Source organism: Gobius niger (assembly GCF_951799975.1).
Source record: "Gobius niger genome assembly, chromosome: 3".
In the NCBI taxonomy this organism is placed as follows: Eukaryota; Metazoa; Chordata; class Actinopteri; order Gobiiformes; family Gobiidae; genus Gobius; species Gobius niger.
Window position 1 is genome coordinate 17,212,801 of NC_136854.1, and position 20,631 is coordinate 17,233,431.

Sequence of the window (20,631 nt, forward strand, 5' to 3'; positions counted from 1 at the left end):
TCTGGTGCAAAGTAGTTCGGCTTTGGCATCTCTTAAGCCGATACCAAATGTTTGGAGATTAATTCAAAATAGTTCATCAAGTTATTGACATTGCATCATTCAATGTAGTACTTTTTAAATTTTACATTAAAAAATTTCAATCAACATCAATATTTGCAGTGCAAGTGATTAAATCTCTATATTTCAACATAACTATGGAAACAATGAATGGAACATTTTGTTATAGAGCAGGTTTAGAGCAGTCAATGTGGAATTCCATAAGAAGGTGTAATGTTACATTTTTGTGGCTTTTTTAGGATACAAATTATAGCAAACACCCAAAGATTGAATCCCGGACGAGCCCCTCAATATCACATTTCCCGCCTTGATTTTAAGAAATCAATGTTCATCTATAAAACATTGTAAGTTTAGTCACCAGCCAATCTCAGGAACGATACTTAAGGGGAGACTCGTTTTCTTTCTGTTTTTTTTTTGTCATTTTCAGGTTTTGGCCCAATTTGTTCTCTTCAAATACAGTATAAACTTTCACCTAGAAACAAACAAAATACCTAATCTTCACAACAACATGTTTAATTATTGCACCGACTCAATGTTTCTCCATAGGTTTATATGGACAATTGTAATTTCAAGAGCCATTTTCTCAAAAAGCATCTTTCTCACATTGTGGTAAAGTGTCTCCACATCAGTACCTACAGGCTCCAGACTTTCCATTCTTGGATTGAACAATATTTGAAGGTTTTTTTGAGAGGGATTTTTTTTTTTAATTATCTCATTCCTACACTGATTTTTTTTTCTTTCTTTTCGTTTTTTTTTTTACAGATTTTTACACTAAAAACATCCCAAATATCCAAAATCCCCCCTGGAAAAGGATTTGTTACAACTATGTCAACAAAATAAATCCATAATTTTAACCAGGCTCAATTTTTCAGAATTTGTCAAAGTGTAATTTGGGGCATTTTTGGGCATGAAAGGCTTTATTTGTATGAAAACATAAACTTGCAATACATTTTTTAAATCATATTTATGTCAGCAATCTACAGCAAAAGTTTCAAATCGATATCTCTAAATTACAACAAAAAAAACAAATCCCTATTCACATGCAGCGTCTCGCCTTAATAATATATTTTATATTCAGTCAGGCTGATGCTGATGCTTGTATTATTAGAGACTGAAGCTGGGGAAAGGTGCCCTAAAAACGCAATGTTTGATCTGGATGAATCTGAAACAGCTGCGTTTGTTGGTTGTGGAGGATAATGAGGCAAAAAAAACAAAAAAAAAACACTAAATTTGCTTCAAACAGGCGGGATACGCTGCAGCAGGTAAAGGGCAACTAAACCACGTGAGTTAGCGAAGGCGAAACACTGCATATGACTATTGTTGTTCCCATAGGCTTTATTAAATAGGAAAATGAAACGTAAAATAGGGTCAATATAAAGGAGAGGCATTCTGCAAATTATCAGAGAAAAACACCCTGCCCTGAAACGTACTTATTTGGTATAAACTAGGGCTATATACAGTACCTGGTTCAAATGCCTAAAACATGACTGAAGTAGTTATAAGCCCAAGAACAAAATAGCAAATACAATCTTCTCTCGACCAGACAAGGAAGCAGTCCACATGCTTTGAGTTCGAGACCCTTTGGACTAAAGCGAGTGCACAATATGATACTCCTGATAGGATAGAGAGTGGGATACGTATTCCGCCTAGATTACTGTGACTCGCTCCGTTGTGGGCTGGACAAATCCTCACTTAAGCGTGCTGCTGCCACGCACGCTTACTGACAGAGACAAGACCTCTGTGCTAGCCTCCCTCCATTAGCTACCTGTCAGTCCCAGGATTAATCGACTCTTTAAAGCTTTTCACCATGCTACGGTGTTGTCCGCTCATCAAAAACAAACCTGCAGAATTGTGTTTCGATCCACTCGCGCGTCTTTTTGAGCATCATCGTTGTGAAGTGAAAACACTCTACAGTCACACAGGCCGAGCTGTGTGTTGTTGTTTTTCCTCCTCTTTATTTAAACCAGCTGCTCAGTGAAGGGGAGAAATAAGAGGGGGTGGGAGGGGCTTATTTGGAGATCAGGAAGTGAAACTAGTTGGATACAGTCGGCATCACATCCTACAAGGGGGCGTGGCCTCGCTGAGGAGGAAGGAAGGATGTTTTGGGAAACCTACTTTTAGCCGTTTTCTGGCGGAATCTAAACTTATTTATCACACACAAATAAATGAAAGTTTAAATCGGGTCCATATGGATATTTTTTCACAGCAGATTGTTCAGCAGAAGCGAAAAAACGGCAGTCATAGTAAGCGTTAGCATGTAGCATGATGCTAACATGAAGCATTACGTTAGTATTCTCCGTTATTTATGTAATTGACTCAAATCATAACAACGCCGCCCAAGAAGAGACTTCCTGTGTGTTTTGTTTGTTAATAGTTAGGCAAAAAGAAAGCTGAACTAATGAACTAATGAATAAGATGGTGCTTTTATTTTGGTGTGCTGGATCGAAACAGGAAGCCCCTTCTTGGGCGGCGTTGTTATGATATGAAGTTATGCACAAAGTCTACTACTACTAGAAACTACTTTGCTGCTACTACTACTAGAAACTACTTTGCTCCTCTCCATTTCTTTGTATCTTTATTGGGTAGAAAACTATATTCATAATTCAGCATTTAGTAGTTTTGGAGAAATTATAAAAAGTTTCAATTTTTCTCTTCTTTGTTTTCCCCCTCAACTGCTTCAAACTTCACCATTCATAGGCGATTCCAGAGATTCCGTCTGTATCTATATTTTGTCTTAGAAACATGAGATACTTTTGATTGCAGGCGACATGTCAGGGAGACAGGTTATCACGTGCCATATATTGCCGGACATTTTGTGATACCTAATCCATGTATCGGATTGCAGTGTCTCCTCCCCAATAAAACCTACTGTAGATCTTCAGCCCTGTAGTCCGGCCCTCCAGACGAACACATCCTTTAGCGCCGTTGATAGCTCATGATCTCACTTCTGTCCTCTGTGTGGACGGGTGGTGTGCTGACTCACGCCGGGGACTGGATTTGGGCTGAAGGACACTGCGTCATGGGAGGACTTTCGGGCACGCTGCCACCAACGCCAGGACTGAAATGAGACTGTCCATCTGCTTAAAAATACACACGCACCAACTGTGACATCTGTAACAAGAGCTGTGTCTGGCCATCCCAAATAAAAAACGAACTACCAGGCGTTTAGCATGAGCTACACCTATCGGGATGCGGAATGTTAAAGGCGAGACACTGCGGGCGGAAAGGGAGAACCTCACGCGGGATGATGCGCGGAAGTCAGAGCGGAGTCTTTATCCGATTCAGGTGTTTTGTTTTCCATTGGCATATGAATAAAGGAGATAAAATTCCTCTTATCTGCTCGGCGTGCTGCCCTGGGGGTGGTTTAACTGTGACACAATTCTTCGAAAGAAACATAACAGCGAACACAATCCAACAGCGCTTAGATGTTTATTTACTGAAGAGCGCTGCTGAAATTCAAATATTGTCTCAAAAGAAATCCCAAATCAAAGCGCTGACAAAACAATCTGTTCCTCTGACGACTGTTAAGGAGAGCAGTGTTTCCGGAACTGAAATTTACACTTTGTTAATGGATTTGCGGGGTTTAAAAATGGATGAGAGACCCATCCGATGTCTGTATTTTCTCTCCCAATTTATTTGCTCTGTCTGTGGGACCGCTACAAAATGTACATGTTCACATTTTGTTGAGGAATTACTTACTACACACGTTAAAGTGCAGCAAAAAAGTGACAAACGCAAAAAAAAAAGCAACAAAAAAGATGTAAAAGAATGTCAAAAAAGGGATGACAACACGGCAACAGCAAGGAAAAAGATCCATTAAGATCAATTTTGTGGGTCTTAGCTTTCAAATGGGGCGTTACACTGGCCTATAGGCTGTAAGCTGTGGTCCAGAAGCTTTTAGATTTGGGTGGTAAGAAGTGTTAAATGTATTTTATTTCCATGAGTGTTGAGAGAACATTTGAAACCAATTGAAATGAATTTGAATGACAATAACATGCTTCCAATACATTAGGGGAGCGACTGGTATAAAATGTGTCAATGAGATTTTACCAATGGCCGCGGACTATGACGCCATCGCTGCAGTACCTCCATCTAGTTGCTGCAGAACAAGCTAGTTTCACACAAGAAAGCATTGCTCTTTACCCATCCATCCATCCATCCATCCATCCATCCATCCATCCATCCATCCATCCATCCATCCATCCATCCCTCCATCCACGAGGCCTTCTTCCACTAGGACATGCCTGGAACACCTCCCGAGAGAGGCGACCTAGAGGCATCCGAAACAGATGTCCTAGCCACCTCAGCTGGCTCCTTTCGACGTGAAGGAGCAGCGACTCTACTCCGAGCTCCCCCCGGGTAACTGAGCTCCTCACCCGATCTCGAAGGGTGCGCCCAGCCACCCGGCGAAGGAAGTTCATTTCGGCCGCTTGTATCTTGTTCTTTCGGTCATTATCCAAATCTCATGACCATAGGTGAGGGTGGGAACGTTGAGAGCTTTGCCCCGACTCAGCTCCCTCTTCACCACAACAGTCCGATACAGCGACCGCATCACTGCTGATGCCGCACCGATCCATCTGTCGATCTCACGCCACCTTTTTTCTGGTGGAGAACCATGGCCTCGGATTTGGAGGTGCTGATCCTCATCCCGGCCGCTATACACTCGGCTGCAAACTGCCACAGAGCGCGCTCTTTACATACGTTTTAAACAACTGTAAAGCCTGGTTCCTAATTATGTTAAACCTGTGATAACACTGGGTTAGGTACAGGAAAAGAAACCAGGCGGGTTTCGTGAGGAACATTTTAGAAATCTCGTATATTAATGAGGGCATGACTTTGATTGACAGGCTGTTAGCATCAGAGCTAACGGCACGGGCCAGGTTACAACCAAACTATGCCGCGAGGGCGGAGTCTACAGTGAAGATCTTGCCCTTATGCCCTTTTTTAGGAACATGCTCCATCAGAGCTGGGTAAGAGGAGTCTGTAAATCCAGAATGGCAGTTATTAATGCAAAAAGGGAGGAGTGAGCAGACCCTGTCTTTTATTTTTTACAGAATATGGATTTTACTTATAGCGGTGTTTTAAGATAGTGTGGTAAGTGGGACTTTCTTTTCAAATGCAGGAGTCTGAAACTCATAACAACATTGCTTCCACCATCTAATTTTAGGGTGGTCCAATCACAGTCAAAAACATTTCCTCTTAAATGTCTCAAATTCTGCTCTTTTTTGTTTATGCAAACATGGCAGCTTATGTCACCGACCATGGGTTTCTCTGATTGGTTAATCTGCAAGTCAGTCACGCACATCTGAATTTGGGAGGACAAGATGAGGTCCTTTGGCTGAAGAAGACGTTTTTGTCCATCAGCTTCAGATTGAGGGGCCATTGTCTCAGAACACCTTGAAAACAGGGAAAGTACATCATGGAAGTAGAATATTATGCACAAATTTAAATAAACCATAACTAGCAGGTCAGAGTCTGCAAAAGGCACTCTTTGACAGACAGCGCAGAGGCGAGTGAGAGGCAGGAGCTGTGGATATCTCTATGATTCAGCAGTACTGGAGGAAGAGGAAGGGTGACAAGGGCCCTTGGGTGCAAGAGTGGGTGGGGGTGCCACTGGGGGAAACAGTTCCACCATGTCATTAGCGCTTGCTCATTTCATTATCTCTGCATAATTTTAGATACTTTTATTTTACCCAGTGGCTGGAGGATTGACCGATGGTTGTTACATTTCTGCATGGGGGAAAAACTGCGAGGAGAGGCTTAATATATCATCTATCCTTTCAGTACTTTTGGAGAGTTTAGCTTTGATAATTTAAAACTTTACAGAGTTTTATACTTGTAGTAGAGTAGAATCCATCTTGACATCTGCAGACAAAATGAGACCTCTGCTGCGTATCATGAGAGATCATTAATCCAGAAGTAGCACCGATGCTACAATAATATTGAAGATTACCAGGCCACTGTAAAAGATGTAGAATGAAGGATTTGGATCTTAGCGTTGGGGAAGGAAGCAAGAAGTTTGGACAATTCATTTTTTATTTTTGTTTAAGTTATTTTTTAGATAGTCTAGAAGGCCTTTAAAAATATTTCTATTGAATACACAGGTGACAGTTTTTTTTTTTTTTTTTTAACATTTCTGCACAGACAAAAACATTATGGTTTCGAGCACATTTTCTCCGGTTTGGCATTACCCAAATCTAAAAGCTTCTTGAAAAAAGCGCAGAAAACGAGGATGAAAACGCAACAAAAAAGCAACAAAAGAGCGACACAAACATGACAAAAAATTGTATAAAAATGTGACAGAAAAGCAATGACGAAAAAAAAGTCAAAAGTGTGATTGAAACGCGGAAACGACGCAAGGAAAATGATCTGTATAGATGAGTCATGTCGGTCTTAGCTTTCAAATGAGGTGTTACTCTGGTCTATTGCTGGGTTGCAGGTGACATCACAGCATTCTAAAGGCCTATACTATTATATAGAGGAAAAAATATTTTGTCTTTGAGGACATTTTTGGCTTGTACAGAGAGATCATGGACCCAGTGACTGATATTAATGATCATTTTTCTAATCCATACATTTTCTTTTTAGCTACGACTTGTGAAAGTGTAATGCTGTTAATAGGAAAAACTGGCTCCTGCCCCCCGCTGGGTCCGGTGACATCATATTCTAGAACCTGCAACCCAGCAATAGAGCTTTTAGGTTTGGGTAAAGGTGAACAGGAGAAAATACGCTCAGTTCAGGTCTTGGTCAAGAGGTTGACATGAATGAAACAAGACTGGGTAAAAGAAATTTCCAACAAGAGTAAATGATAAAGGCGTGATATAGAGGACAAGAGGATGTTCATCTTCCAGTAGATCACAGTGCAGTGTATGCTAGCACCTACTGTATGCTGATGTTATTTTGGAGGTGGCTTTCAGACAGTGCAGGTCAATAGGCAGAGGGCTTGCATTACATGACGCTGCTGCTGCTCCTGCTGCTGCTGCTGTAACAATAGTGGCTGCAGCAGAGAGGCCTCATTTCCACTTTATTCTTAGACTCTGTGGGAAAGCAGGAGCACTTCTCGGTGACACCAGCGATGACTCAGCACGATTTGGACAGTGGATTTCACAGCAGTTAAAAGTGGAGAGAGGCCTGTGAATAGGAAGCACATCCTCAACTGGCTATTATACGCAAGCAAGAGTACGCCTTATTAAAATGGACGGTTTTATTGCTATGTTTTGCGAGTTAAAAATAACACTATTTCAGTGGTAGTTTCTAGTGTTTCAGCCTATTGGTCGGATCAAAAATGTGTAACTGTGATTAACCTCTTAACCCCCAAATCAAGAACCCCGAATCTAAAAGCTTATTGACTGGAGAGCTTACAGCCTGTATAGACCAATGTGTGATTTGAAAGCTAAGATCTGCAAGATATTTTCCTTGTGTTGTTGCCATGCTGTCGTCACTTTTTTGTCGTGTTTTTGATTTTTTTTTTCATGCTTTTGTCACATTTTGTCACTTTATTGTTGAATTTTTGTTGCTTTTTTTGTCATTTTTTTTACATTTTTGTCATGATTTTGTTGCTTTTTATATTTGACTTTTTATGGCTTTTTTGTGACTTTTTTTGTTTTTGTTATGTTTGTCACTTTTTTGTCGATTTTTTTGTTGCTGTTTTGTCATATTTTTGTTTTTTTACATATTTGTCATGATTTTGATGCTTTTTTGCATTTTTTTTTGTATTTTGACTTTTTGCTGAATTTTTGTGGCTTTTTTTCTTTTTTTGTTTGTCACTTTTTTGTTTATTTTTTTGTTGAATTTATGTAACTTTTTTGTTGTTTTTGTCACATTTTTGTCGTTCTATTATTGCATTTTTGTTGCTTTATTGTCACGTTTTCATCCTTGTTTACGTCTCACTTCTGTTGCTATTTTGCTTTTTTCAATCAGTCTATAGATGTGGGTAATGCCCAACGGGAGAAAATGTGGTCGGTTCAGGTGGGCGTTAAGAGGTTAAATACAGGACACATACAATCAATTTATTCAGAAACAATTACTTGCCAAAGAATCTCAACATATAGAACCTGCAGTTACGCGTAAGACCTGAGGTGGCAGTAGTGAGTATAAAAATGACCAACTTGCATCGAGAAACTTTAAATGAAAGACAAAAACTAACACTCTACATTTCCAATATGACAACTTACTGTTACAATATATACGGACTGTAGTAATGCCTTGGTGGAGGTCTGCACTCTGCTCTCTTCTCCTTCTGGTCAAATCGGAGGAAATCTTCAGCCCCGGGTGCCATGGTAACCAATAATCAATGTAACGCACATCACCAGTCAGAGTCAAGGAGAAAGTGTGACACATTACTGTTCCTCCTTCATATTAAACAGGTACAAGACATGAACTTGAATTTTATCTCTTCACTGTATCATTAATAAAAGATTATGACAGCATTCACCTCTGCAGAGAAGCCCAAAGACAACTTTTGGAGTTGCGCGGCTGCTGAATCGAAAGCTAATCTCTTAATACTCGGTCCTGAAAGCAATCAGACAAAAATGCAATAATGAAACAAAAACTTTATTTGTTTAACATAAATCAAAAGAATACCCGAAAGGTATAAAAAAAAAAAGAAACAAAGGTGATGTCAAGGTCTTTTACGAACGTTATAAATCAATGTCTTAAATTATTGCAACCACAATTCCAAACATAAACAACTGGCTGAACTAAGAGCTCTCAGCGAAATTAAAGTGTCTCTTTGAACGGCGCTGGGATCATTTCTGTGACATGGCTTCATTCTAAAACCAGAAAAAGCTTCAAAACTTGTAACTTTATCAGTAAAATGTCCTTAAAATCTCTCTCTATAAAAAAATATACTGCATTGTTCGAATAATTACCTTTGTGGGCGACGATGCTAACAGTATATCGAACAAGTGCAAATTTTGGTTCTTAAAACTCAGCTTTGTAGTTGACAAATTTAACGGTAAGGATAAAAGGAGTGCACTAAAAACAAATAGTGTTTGCAAAATTCAAAACTCATGCATTGATGTGCCAATTAAATAACATACAACAGCAATGTGCCACATCTTTAAAATTCAATTAGCCGTTTACATTCGAGCGGGCTAACAATATGGCAAGCGTGGAGTTGTCAACAAAGCCAAGTACTTTGTAAAGCTAACTGAAACGGATGAATGATAAGAAATAAGTACATCTAAAAATGATAAAGAAAAATGATGAGTAGTGAATAATAACCCTAATGAGCTAGCGCTAACTCTGGGTAATGCTACGGCGCTAACAATGCTAACTGTACTGGCTCCTAGTTGTAGCCATTTTTAAATAGTTGTGGGGAAAATAGACCTAATCCACTAATTATATATAATAATACACTGAGGCTAACGCTAAACTAAATTTTGTAGATACGTGTGCCATGTAATGAAAATGGAGAAGCGCCATTCGACCTAAACGTATGTGGACAGTTAGCTAGCAAGTTAGTTAGCACGTATGTGGACAGTTAGTTAGCAAGTCGGCTAGTCCAGGCAACTTTTCAGAATCCATCAGCCTGCTGAATGTATTTTTCCTATAGCCGTTAGCATTAGCCACCAAATATTATGAACAATCCAGATGTCTTCAGCTGTTGTCAACCCATCGACCCCATAAAGGAAGTCAAAGCCGAGTTAGAAATCATTAATGAATGAATGTTTTTTTTATATACAAATTAATGTCTGGAAGTGGCCTAGGCTAAATGCTAAATCAAATTTAGGTACGATTTTGCTTATAAGATAAGTGGATGTTATGATAAAGAAACCACAACAAAAATATATATATATATATATATATATATATATATATATATATATATATATATATATATATATATATATATATGCCATGAAAAGAACAAAACGTACCACACCATACTGCACTTGGCTTCACCATTCATGTGTACGTTCAGATAGCTAAAGGCATTTTCATGTTTTCTATGACTTCTATGACGTGTGCTAGCCATAATAGTTCTATGACATTAAGTATCTACCATATTGATTTGTGAGCGTGTATGTGCAGAGTAAAAACAGTGAAAAATGAAATCATTATCACAATAATAAATAAATAATTTCCTCCACAACTGCCATATTGTTAGCCACAATGTAACATGCTAGCGAACATTGTTAAAATAAAAAAAATGATATAATAATAGATTTCCTTTTCCTGTACATACATTACAATGCTGTGGTGGATAAGGCACAGGCATTCTGATCGCTGAAGACAAGCTTGTGTACATCATTGTCATCACAAAATACCCATCACAGCGAGCAATCTTTGGGGTCTTCTTTACAATCAAAACAAAAATTGTAAATGACAAGCTCTGTCTTACCCTTAGCTACGTCATGTTTGTATGCACCTGAAGGAAAAAAAAAAAGTTGATGGCAGATTTGTTGATAGAAACTTGGGTTTGCTCTCTTTCTAGTTATGAAACAATGTCGCTTTTGGCATGAGCGTAGTAGGCACATGCGTCTCGCCCCTTTTCCTCGTGTCCGGAGATAGTCGGCGCTACATCATTTCCACGTAGTTTTCCGGTATGAGGCCCCTCTTGCCCTCCAGCTCGCCCTCCAGCCAGCCCGGCTCCCTCGACTGGGTCACTGCAAAGGTAGGGCAAAGCAGTGTCACCATATATAACAGCGTGGCATAGGGGAGAGCGAAGAACAGACATGTCATTGAAGTCATTGAAGTTCTTAAAACAGACAACAACATGAACCTAAACCAGGGGTGTCCAAACTTTTCTTCATTTAAAGCCGCATATTGAAGGTTATAGGCTGTAAGGGCCACAGATTGGTGGCCACTGAAAAGAAACATTCAACCAGGTGCATTTAAGAAAAGTATTAACTGCCCCACACCTTAAACATTGGCATAAAAATGAAAGTCTAAACCAGAGAAATACAGGTATCTTGAAACAATATGCTGAAAGTTTTATTCATGTATAAATAATATCTTATGTGAGCAGAAGAGGGTAGAGTGAACAAATTGTTTACTCAAGTAAGAGTAAAACTGCTTTCAAATCATTTTACTCAAGTACAAGTAAAAGGTAGTAACCCAAACAATGACTCACAAGAAAGTAAGAGTAAAAAAAGTACTTGGAGAAAATGTTACTTGAGTATTGAGAGTTACTGAGCAAGTGTTTGAACGAAAAAGTCTGATTTATTTTCAATGACGCCATAAATCGTGTGAAACAAAACATAAAATCATATGGAAATTGTGATATTTCCAAAGAAAATACCAAGAAAATACAGAAAAACGGAATAATTCTGAAGAACAAGATGCACCAGACAAACTACATCTGCTTTATAGATCAAAATTAAGCATTTGCCGCTTAAATATTTACTCCCAGTGGAAAAAGTAATTATTTTTTTTTCATTCAAGTAGAAGTAAAAAGATAAAACTTCTCGTACTAAGAAGCATTATTTCTACACAGCTACATATTTCTATACAGCTGCGGAAAAAGTGAATTAGAAGAAGAGGCACAGTCTGATCTAATTCGGGGGTAAATTGGGACCAACCCTGAAGTGTATTCTAACCAGAACTATTGTAAAGAAGTTCCACAGTTTGAGAAACACTGTCAATAGGTCTATGGGGGAGTAGGTACATAGCTTCCTGAGCAGACTTTTCTCCCATTCCCCGCAGTCTCCGGTGAAATAGAGCCTTCATAAGCTGTTGACAGATGTGTTGCACTGTTGTGGTGGTGCGTCTTTTCCTAAATCTTTTCCCCTGAATTTCGGAATTTGTCAAACTTTAGCGAGCCAACTTTAAACACTGCCGCAGTCTCAGGAGCCATCTGCCAGAGCGAACTTCCGAGGACGCTTAAGATTAATAACGCAGTGAAGACTTGTCACATTTGTAAAGTCACTTGTTCGTGGCTGAATCATCACAACAGATTTAAAAATAGCGGCCCAAGGTACGGCAACAAGTCTAATCACATCCTTTCAAAATGTGCCGCAATATGGTGGTAAGCTAATCCCGTGAAACAGAACATACTGGACATTGACAGCATTATATAAAGCAGTACTAAGTAACTCATGACCCTAGAGGCCATAAGCGCCACTGCAGGTGTCGTAGCATGTTGCGTTTTTTTTACTCATTAATTGTCCGTGAGAGTAAATACTACGCTGACAGAAAAGACAAAGGGAGAGAAGGATATTGTGCATCCAATTACACAATGGAGATATTTCTTTTCACTCAAACTTGGCTGTAAATACTGTTTAAGTGGCGCTAGCCCGCAGTTAGCTTTGCCCGTTAGCCTGTTAGCTTCTTCTTCGTGATTCCATTAGTGTGTATTGGTGGCCCCGACCCGGAGGCAGGAAAGTTGCAATTGTGGTTTTCTGACCAGAGACACCAGGGGGAGGTGAAAGACCCTCCAATCATAACATTAACACTTGTATTACCCCCACAGGGACTACGAAAAGGATTTATTACGGTAAACAAGTTACTTAGTTCTGCTTTAACCTCTTAACCCCCCCCCAACTGAGCACATTTACCTCCAGTTCGACTTTACCCAAATATAAAAGCTTCTTGACTAATGCCTCATTTGAAAGCTAAGGCCAACAAAACTAAAATGTTTCCTCACATTGTCGTCACTTTTTCGTTGTATTTTTGGTGCTTTTTTTTGTCAGTTTTGTTACGTTTTTGTTGTTTTTTCTCGTCGATTTCATCTTCATTTACGTCTCATTATTGTCGCTAGTTTGTCACTGTTTTTGTTGTGTTTTTGTTGCTTTTTTATTGCTTTATCATCACTGTTTGTTGCCTGTTTTGCCTCTTTTTTGCAGGGTTTTCATCCTCATTCATTTAAGAAGCTTTTTTTCAAAAAGCTTTTAGATTTGGGTCAAGTCCAACGGGAGAAATGTGCTCGGTTTAAGTGGGGGTTAAGAGGTTAAAGGTAAATTAAATTTTAGTCCCTGAAATAAGTTGCTAGATGAGGTACTGTTCAGATCGTGGAGTTGGCCATTTAAACATGTAACCGCCTGACAAGTCCTGTTTACGCGTCGGACTGTTACAAAAGGTACCTGTGAAATATATTAACTTGTCAAACGGTATCTGACAAGTAAATTATCTTCCACTTGTCAAACTGAGTTAGCCTTGAAGCCTTATATATTAGCATAAAAATGTTACTGTATTTCAGCTGCAGGAAAAGGCTTTGACTAAGTTTAATAGAAACATTTCACTATTGTCTATAAACCCCTTTTCAACACACACTTGCACGAAGAGTATAAATTACATACTTCTGGATACCCAATTTGAAGGTTAAACACACAGCAATCTATATTGGATTTTCCTGTATACATTGACACTGAAAGAACATCTCTTTAGACCTCTTGACCTTTTGAACACTCATTATGCATGTAGAGGATGCCTAAAGTGTGAAATAAAATCATAAACACATGCATAAGTAAGTCAAAAGTGTGGCGGTGTCAGAGGTCGTAACGATTTGGTGGATCTTTAGTTAATAAGACACTCATCGCGTTGTACTTTCAGAACAATGGCCGCTGCACACCCTCAAACTATTTTCAACACTCAAAGTTTGGACGGAAGTAAAACAATTTAATCAAATGAAACACTCTGCAGACGGTGTTATTGGCGCTTAGTTTTGAGTGAGGTCGGAGGGTCACTGCTTGAAACTGGACGTTGCATCTGCATTTGTTTCTATACTAAAAAAAGAGTAGGCTGGTCAAAAAAGTTGATGAACTAGTTGATGCATCAGGCCAAATAAAATAGATCATTTTCCTTGTAGTATTATAACCAATGGGATTGAACTTTGTTGTTGCATACCGAAATCTGTCCTTTGCATTTGACCTGTCATTCAATGATTGTAAATTGTTTTTTTAAGGGACCTTTCGCAAAAGCCCCGTCCATCAGAAAGTAGTTTAACACGGGTCCAAGTTAGTGACTCTTTTTGGTGTGACACCAGCGCTATATCCTCCAGATCGAGGCAAAATGGGTTGCAATGTGCATTATAGGAATATAATCAGAACAAAGGAGACACTTACCATACCATCGTACTCATTACATTCAATGATTGTATCATCTGTAAAGCACTTTGTGTTACAACCCTGTATGAAAAGCGCTTTATAAATAAAGTTTTGATTGATTGATTGATTACGTTTCGTACAAGGGTCTGGATCTTCACAATTGAGCTTCGTTATCAGGTGGGAGGGGTGAACTCCTTTGAAACAATTGGTCAGATTTTCGCTAGCGTTTGGTCGTGACGTATGTAATGCGCCCAAGTGAGTGAAGCGAGATATCATAACTCTTGGGAGCATTCCTTGCGCATTCCAAGGTTTCAATTTTAAATTTCTGGATATTTGGGAGCCAAGCCAGAACGGATTGAAGAGCTTCCATTACTTTCGTATCCGCCGCCATTGCCAAACTACAACCAGCGAATGTGGTGCAAATGCTTGACGTCACCTACAACCCCCTCCTCTCCTGTTCGCTGAATGGTAACACGGCCACTGAGATCAGACCCAGACGTACATGTAGGGAAATCATAATGGACCGGAGTTTACGGATGGCTAAGGCCAGGCTAATGTTAGTCTAGCATCTAAAATATTGTTAAAGTTAGCTAGCTTGCTAAACCTACAGGAGCCAAGTGCAGCAGCTGCTGGTGCATTGGACACGTCTGACTTAAAAGTTGCAACCTCTTTCTTACAACTTGTGACCACTCAAACTTAAGCCCTCGGCGCCTTACACCTAAGTGTAACTTTTAAGGCCAGACCAGGGTAGGCATAAGTGCCATATTTTGTGGCTATGACTCCCTCAAGGTTGTGTTTTTTTGTAACGATGCCCAGCAACGACAGCTCATGTGACCTCTTGGCAAGCGACAAAACGAGCCTTACCTTGGCTTATGAAGCAAATAAGCACCAGTCCTGTTTTGTTTTTGGCTTTCAGTGGGGAAAAATCATGCGCTTCACTCTTTTCTATGACAGGAAATCCGGATAATGCAGCGGTTGCTATTGACTGTTTTGGGGCGGGGTTTTGCGAAAGCGATTGGACACTTTACATTGGATTCTTTATTCACTCCAGAAGCAGAGATCAAAACCTCCAACCTTCTGGTTATATGACGACCCGCTCTATCATCTAAGCCATGTGAGGCACTTAGGATTGCAGACAGATGACCCCAGTGCAGCGCCCGGGAACTAATCTGAAATTCTTGAATGCTAGGTTTAATTATTGCACATTTTTTAGGTTGATGGGGGAATACCGGGCAGGAGGAGGAAACCCTTGCGGGCGCAGAGGGATAATGCAAACTCCACACTTCACCACCGTGCCCAATATGTTGAGTAAAACACAACTGTAGTGTCATTGAGAAGGATAAAGGCGTGATCCATCTACAATCGACTCCAATGGCCAGTATCAGTACGAACATCATCACTCAAGACACCAACAGAATGTTCATTTCCTGTGAGTGATTAAACCTCAGAGCGCCGTTTTCCTGCCCGTCTCTCCATCCCGCCCTCGCCTCTGTCTCATCCGTGCGTCCGATTGAAGATCAGATTGGCTGTTTTTGGTTTCCCCTCTCCCCTAAAAATCCAATATGGTGCCGGGCGTGTGCGTGGTGACTGGCTGCGGGGTGATAAGGCTTACCGGAGTTGAATATAGCTCCGACCTGGAAGGAGAGCTCGGACTCGTGCTCGGCCTCACACGGGTACACGGCCTTGGCCTTCCTGCTGCTGCTGCTGACACTGAAAAATGAAGGCAATCAGTGAGCTGGAGCAGGATTACAGAACGCTTCAATCCAGGAAACCTCTGCATTGGAGCACTAGAGTGGGGAAGGTAAACTGGGCATGGCAGGAGCAATTAGAAGAGCGCGTGTGAGCACTTTTAGATGGTTTTCTTAATAATAATTCAAAGGTTGTTGCTTTGGCAGATAACTAAGTTTACTAAGTTCAATAGATAACTGGCATCCAGATATCCAGGATTGAGTCCCATGGTCCAGGATCAGGTTTCCATTAGGTACAGCACCCCATCAACCCAAAAGATGCACAGTAGGCGAGTCTTCCAACCAGGCAACCCTGATATTGGTTCAAGATCGGCAGATGGGTTGTTCCGAGGCCCTTGCTGAAGGATGAGTCAAATGCAAAGAACAGTTTGTCCTTATCTAAAGGAGACATATCAAGTAAAATCATGTACATTTTTTTTAACTTAAAACCATGTTATAACGCTGTTCCCTTGTCAAAAACATACCAGGAGCAGTATTTTACGTCACTTTACATTCAGTCATTTTTCAGTAATTCTGTTCAGTTTGGTCGCCTCTACTGCTGAGTGCTGATATATTCTGATCTGTTTTTATTGCATCATAGGTTAACAACAAACAAAACAAAACTGCCATCAACAGTTTTAGAGCCCATAATCAAACATCAGATCGGTTCTGAGTCCGTCATGCACGAGCTTAATACACAAGGTGCAGTTACACGTCTGACCTGAGGTGGCAGTAGTGAGTATAAAATGGCTAACTTGCGTGTAGCCCCTTTAACGTTACTTTGATCATACTGTATAACTAATTACTTTTTTAAAATAACATTCCCGACACCGACAGTAGCACAAGAGCAAGCATTCTCGTTTCACACCAAGAAAGTCCCGGATATGATTCTGTGTGGGGCTTTTCTGTGTGAAATGTAAGAGTTCTCACTGCGCCTGTGTACGTTTTTCCCTTCAGGTGCTCCAGTTTTCCCAAACACTAAAAACTTGTCCAAAAACGTTCCCTCTTGGGCCAGGACTCCCCTGAGAAAAGAGATGCTGAGATCTCAGTAGAACTTTTCTGGTTAAATAAAGTTAAAACTGACCCCTTAGGGAAATTTGACTCATGCATTCGGTTGACCACAGGAGCTTTGGGTGACCATTTTTCTCCCCCATTTTTTTCATTAGTTTCAGGCAGCAGCAAAATATGGTGTGATTGAATTCAAGATGCTAAAGCAACAGCTCGTAAAACACAAAGATAATGGACAAAATGTGTTTCCCACAATCAAACCACTGATAAGTTCGTATCGGGTCCCTCCACTCTCAATCTCTGCAAGAGTCTCGCCCCCCTTGCATCAATGTGTGGACGCGGGGCACAACCATAGAGCGTATAATTACGACATTACTCCAGTATTTGTGCATGCTTTTGTGCGCGAGTAGAGCCAGCATCTGCGAGATAATTTAAAACTAGCGGGGGGATTGGGAAGCAGGTTCTGCACTCGAACACAGCCCGAATAGGAAGTCTGTGTCTGCAGCGCTCCAGCTTTTAAATGCACATTCGGGAGTTCAGAAAGCGCATTTTAAATCAGTTTGATGTAAAAGAGCCCCATCACAGCAACCGCATTCATGGCTTTGCAAAGGTTAGTAAAAAGCCGTATTTATGCCATTCCGTTTGCGTCAACATAAAAAAGAAAAAGAAAAAACCCTCTCCCCACAGAAAGCTTGTTTTGCCAGCTATTGCCGAGCGTTATCTCCCATCCCAGCGACATTAGCATGTAGAAATGGCGCCTTCAAAACGCCAAGCCCTGATAAATATTTCATATTCTTTCTGCACCGCGGCTACAATACAGGAAGAGAGAGAAGCCTCCAAAAATCGTGGTCAGGGCGGCGTCAATACACTGTTTAGTAGAGTTCCTGAATTCTGAATGCAGTTACGCAAAAGCCTTTTCGGGGGACAAAGAAAAGAGGGTTTGTATCTACATGAAAAAGGCATTAATGGACTTCTCATAGAATGACAGGGCTTTTTGCGTTAGCCTCCACAACATCTGAAAGCACTAGGGTGGATTCATTATTTAGCCAAAGCCATACATCAGCATAATGTGAACACATCCAGATAGCGGCGAGTGCATCGGGAAAATACATAACCAAAACCGAAGCCAGTGTTAGAATAGTGTAGCAGATTAGTCCAACTCCGACTCAACTTTTGATCCTTTTTTTCCCACCCCCATAAACTTTTTATCACAAATTACTGTAAGCCATGACAGCACTAACCTAAGGAACAGGGACATGGTTGAGTCGGTCTGAGAGCCCGGAACCCAAACACAAAACTCTATTCTAAATACCAACTCAGATAACAGGCAATTAGGGCTGGGCACCGTTAAATGATATCAGTCTGGTATTAGAAAAAAGGTTTAGGTACTAGTGGTATCGAAAAAATATACCATCAAAAGCTAAAAAAAAGCATTAAAAAACTTATCATTAGATCCAATTTCTGATGCTGTTGGTCCAGGGACAGCATTAAAGTGCATATGACACATTAGACATAATTTCTGCTAAAACATTGTTGACACAATTATATTTAAGATTTTGCTAAAATTGTATCCAGCTTTCCATACCTTGGCCACTTTTGTGATGTTTATAGTTTCACTTCCTTGTTGGACACTGACAGGAAGTGACATAGATAGAGGCAAACGTTTTTAAACTGTTACCGTGTCAACCGGTGTTATGTCAATGGGAAATTAGTCAAACTGTTGTGGAACTGTACCTCTATCTATGTCACTTCCTGTTAGGAGCTTAAAGAGGGGGTATTATGCTTTTTTCAGCCACATAGCACCAGTCTATATCACACTACAATGATGACGAAACCTTCTGTTGGTCTGTAAATGCAGTAAATTAGAATAACTGCCTTGTATAAAATTGCTCTTTCAAAATGGTCGTAGCAAATGACTTGAAATAGGCCCCTGTCTCTTTAAGACGCTCCCTGACCCTTTCCGACACGCCCCCTCCACACGCTGTCTGTGGCATCACAACACTCCGCTCGTTGTCTCAACAGTATAGAAACTACGATCAGTGCATTTTAATTTTTATTGTTGGAAAGGAGCTACTGTTTATCACTTTGGGAACAATGGCCACACAGGATATTATTTGGAGACGAACCTTCCACACCGGACGCTTGGAAGGGGCTCTTGCCTGAAAAATAACTGCTGTTTGGAGCCTCTCTCTTTGCATCTGCCATGCCGTATGGATCTCTAACTATACCCCCATGGACTACATCAGGATCTGCAGGAGCCCATACGATTCAAAGACGGACATTATCTGTGCAGGTGGACAATGTTTTTTCGAGGTTACCCCGTTAGCTTGTTATAATCGACTACAGCTCATTGTTGATGAAAAGTCTGCAATAAACCACAAATGTGTAAAGCCAGGCTCATTGTGTGATCATCGTAAAGGCTGCTTCGAGTAGTTGCCTGCTTTATTGACGTTATTTGTGCATAATATGCTGCCTGTTTTCAATGAATGTTGTGAAGGTGAAGGTTGTTAGCTTGTCGCGGCTAATAGTGCCTTAGCTCCGGGAGAAAACCACTCGGCTACGACTCACTGTAGATGAAATGTGAGCAATAAACTACGAAATCAACAAGCCCGGCTCAGTTTGTGATCATCATAAAGGCTGCTTCAAGCAGTTGCCTGTTTAGTGACGTTTTCAATGCATAATATGCTGCTTTTATTCAGTGAATTTTCCCGTTAGCTTGTCGCGGCTAGCTTGTTAGCTCCGGGAGAAAGCCACTCGGCTGTGACCCATTGTAGATGAAATGTGAGCAATAAACTTCCAAATCAACAAGCCCGGCTCCGTGTGTGATCATTGTTAAACGGTTCTTTATGTGTGTGGTGGTTTTATTGACTTTATGTGTGCATATTTCTCGTTTTCACGTGATGACTCTGTTTACATCTTAGGGCTAGACACTGCGGGGAGGGGGTTCTGCTGAGGAGCAGTGGTTGGTTACTCGGCTGGTGACGAAAGGTCGGAGGCGTATCCTGGAGGTCGAGGGCGTTCCCTGAAGGAATCAGGCGTTTTATCCCTAAAATGGCTGCCATCAGAGTTTTTACAGACTACTCGAAAATACGTGAATGTGCCCAGGCAACACTTCAGGCATGGTTTTAATGAGGGAATGACTTAATAACATGATATAAAGCTTGAAAAAGTCGATTTTGCATAATACCCCCCTTTAAAATTAAAATAATAATTATTACTTCAACAGATGTTATGCTTCTAAATAAGTCACATTTTCAAAAGCATTAAAACCTGTCATATGCACTTTAAAGGACTTGGTTGTTTCAGCTCAAATTTTTGCTTCCACTATTTTGTTTCCTTCACATTTTTACCTTTTTTTGTCCAATGTTTGCCCCATTTTTTCATTTTTTTCCTCTTATTTTTCCTTTCTAATTTTTGCTCATTTTCAACTACTAATATTTTCTCTATTCAACCCCACCCCTCCCCCCCATTTTTTTTCCCATTCCCCCCCCCCCCCCCAATTTATTCCACTTTAAAAAAAAATGTTTTACCAATTTTTTTCTTATTTTTGCTGCAATTTCTCCCAATCTTCCCCCATTTTTCCCACAATTCTTGACATTGGAGATGAACCCGATATTGTAAATTTGCAGATCGTCCACACATTATTGTTCTGCTTTTGTCCGCTTCAAGACGACAAATATATTTAGTGTTGGTATCGTTCAGGTATCGGTATCGAAAACCAAGTATCGCTAAAGCACTGGTAAAAATATAATGGTACCCAGCCCTATAGGCAGCATTTAATAATATTGCAAGAACGATATTGTACTAAACAACACAATCTGTTCCATTTAAATTGAAACAAAAAAAGTTTG

The 20,631-nt window shown here is 40.3% G+C and overlaps 1 protein-coding gene across 2 annotated transcripts in view; it reads right to left on the reverse strand.

Moving 5' to 3' along the window:
- Positions 1–10,129: 10,129 nt before the first annotated feature.
- The window catches only part of arhgap10 (Rho GTPase activating protein 10), an 81,338-nt gene continuing 70,836 nt past the window's right edge, over positions 10,130–20,631 (reverse strand). For both annotated transcript variants that reach the window (XM_079552709.1, XM_079552710.1), the window contains 2 exons: positions 15,658–15,755; positions 10,130–10,667 (listed from right to left, as the gene is read on the reverse strand). In XM_079552709.1, coding sequence (XP_079408835.1) covers positions 10,579–10,667; positions 15,658–15,755 — 187 coding nt within the window. In that variant the 3' untranslated portion in view covers positions 10,130–10,578. The remainder of the gene's footprint in view (positions 10,668–15,657; positions 15,756–20,631) is intronic.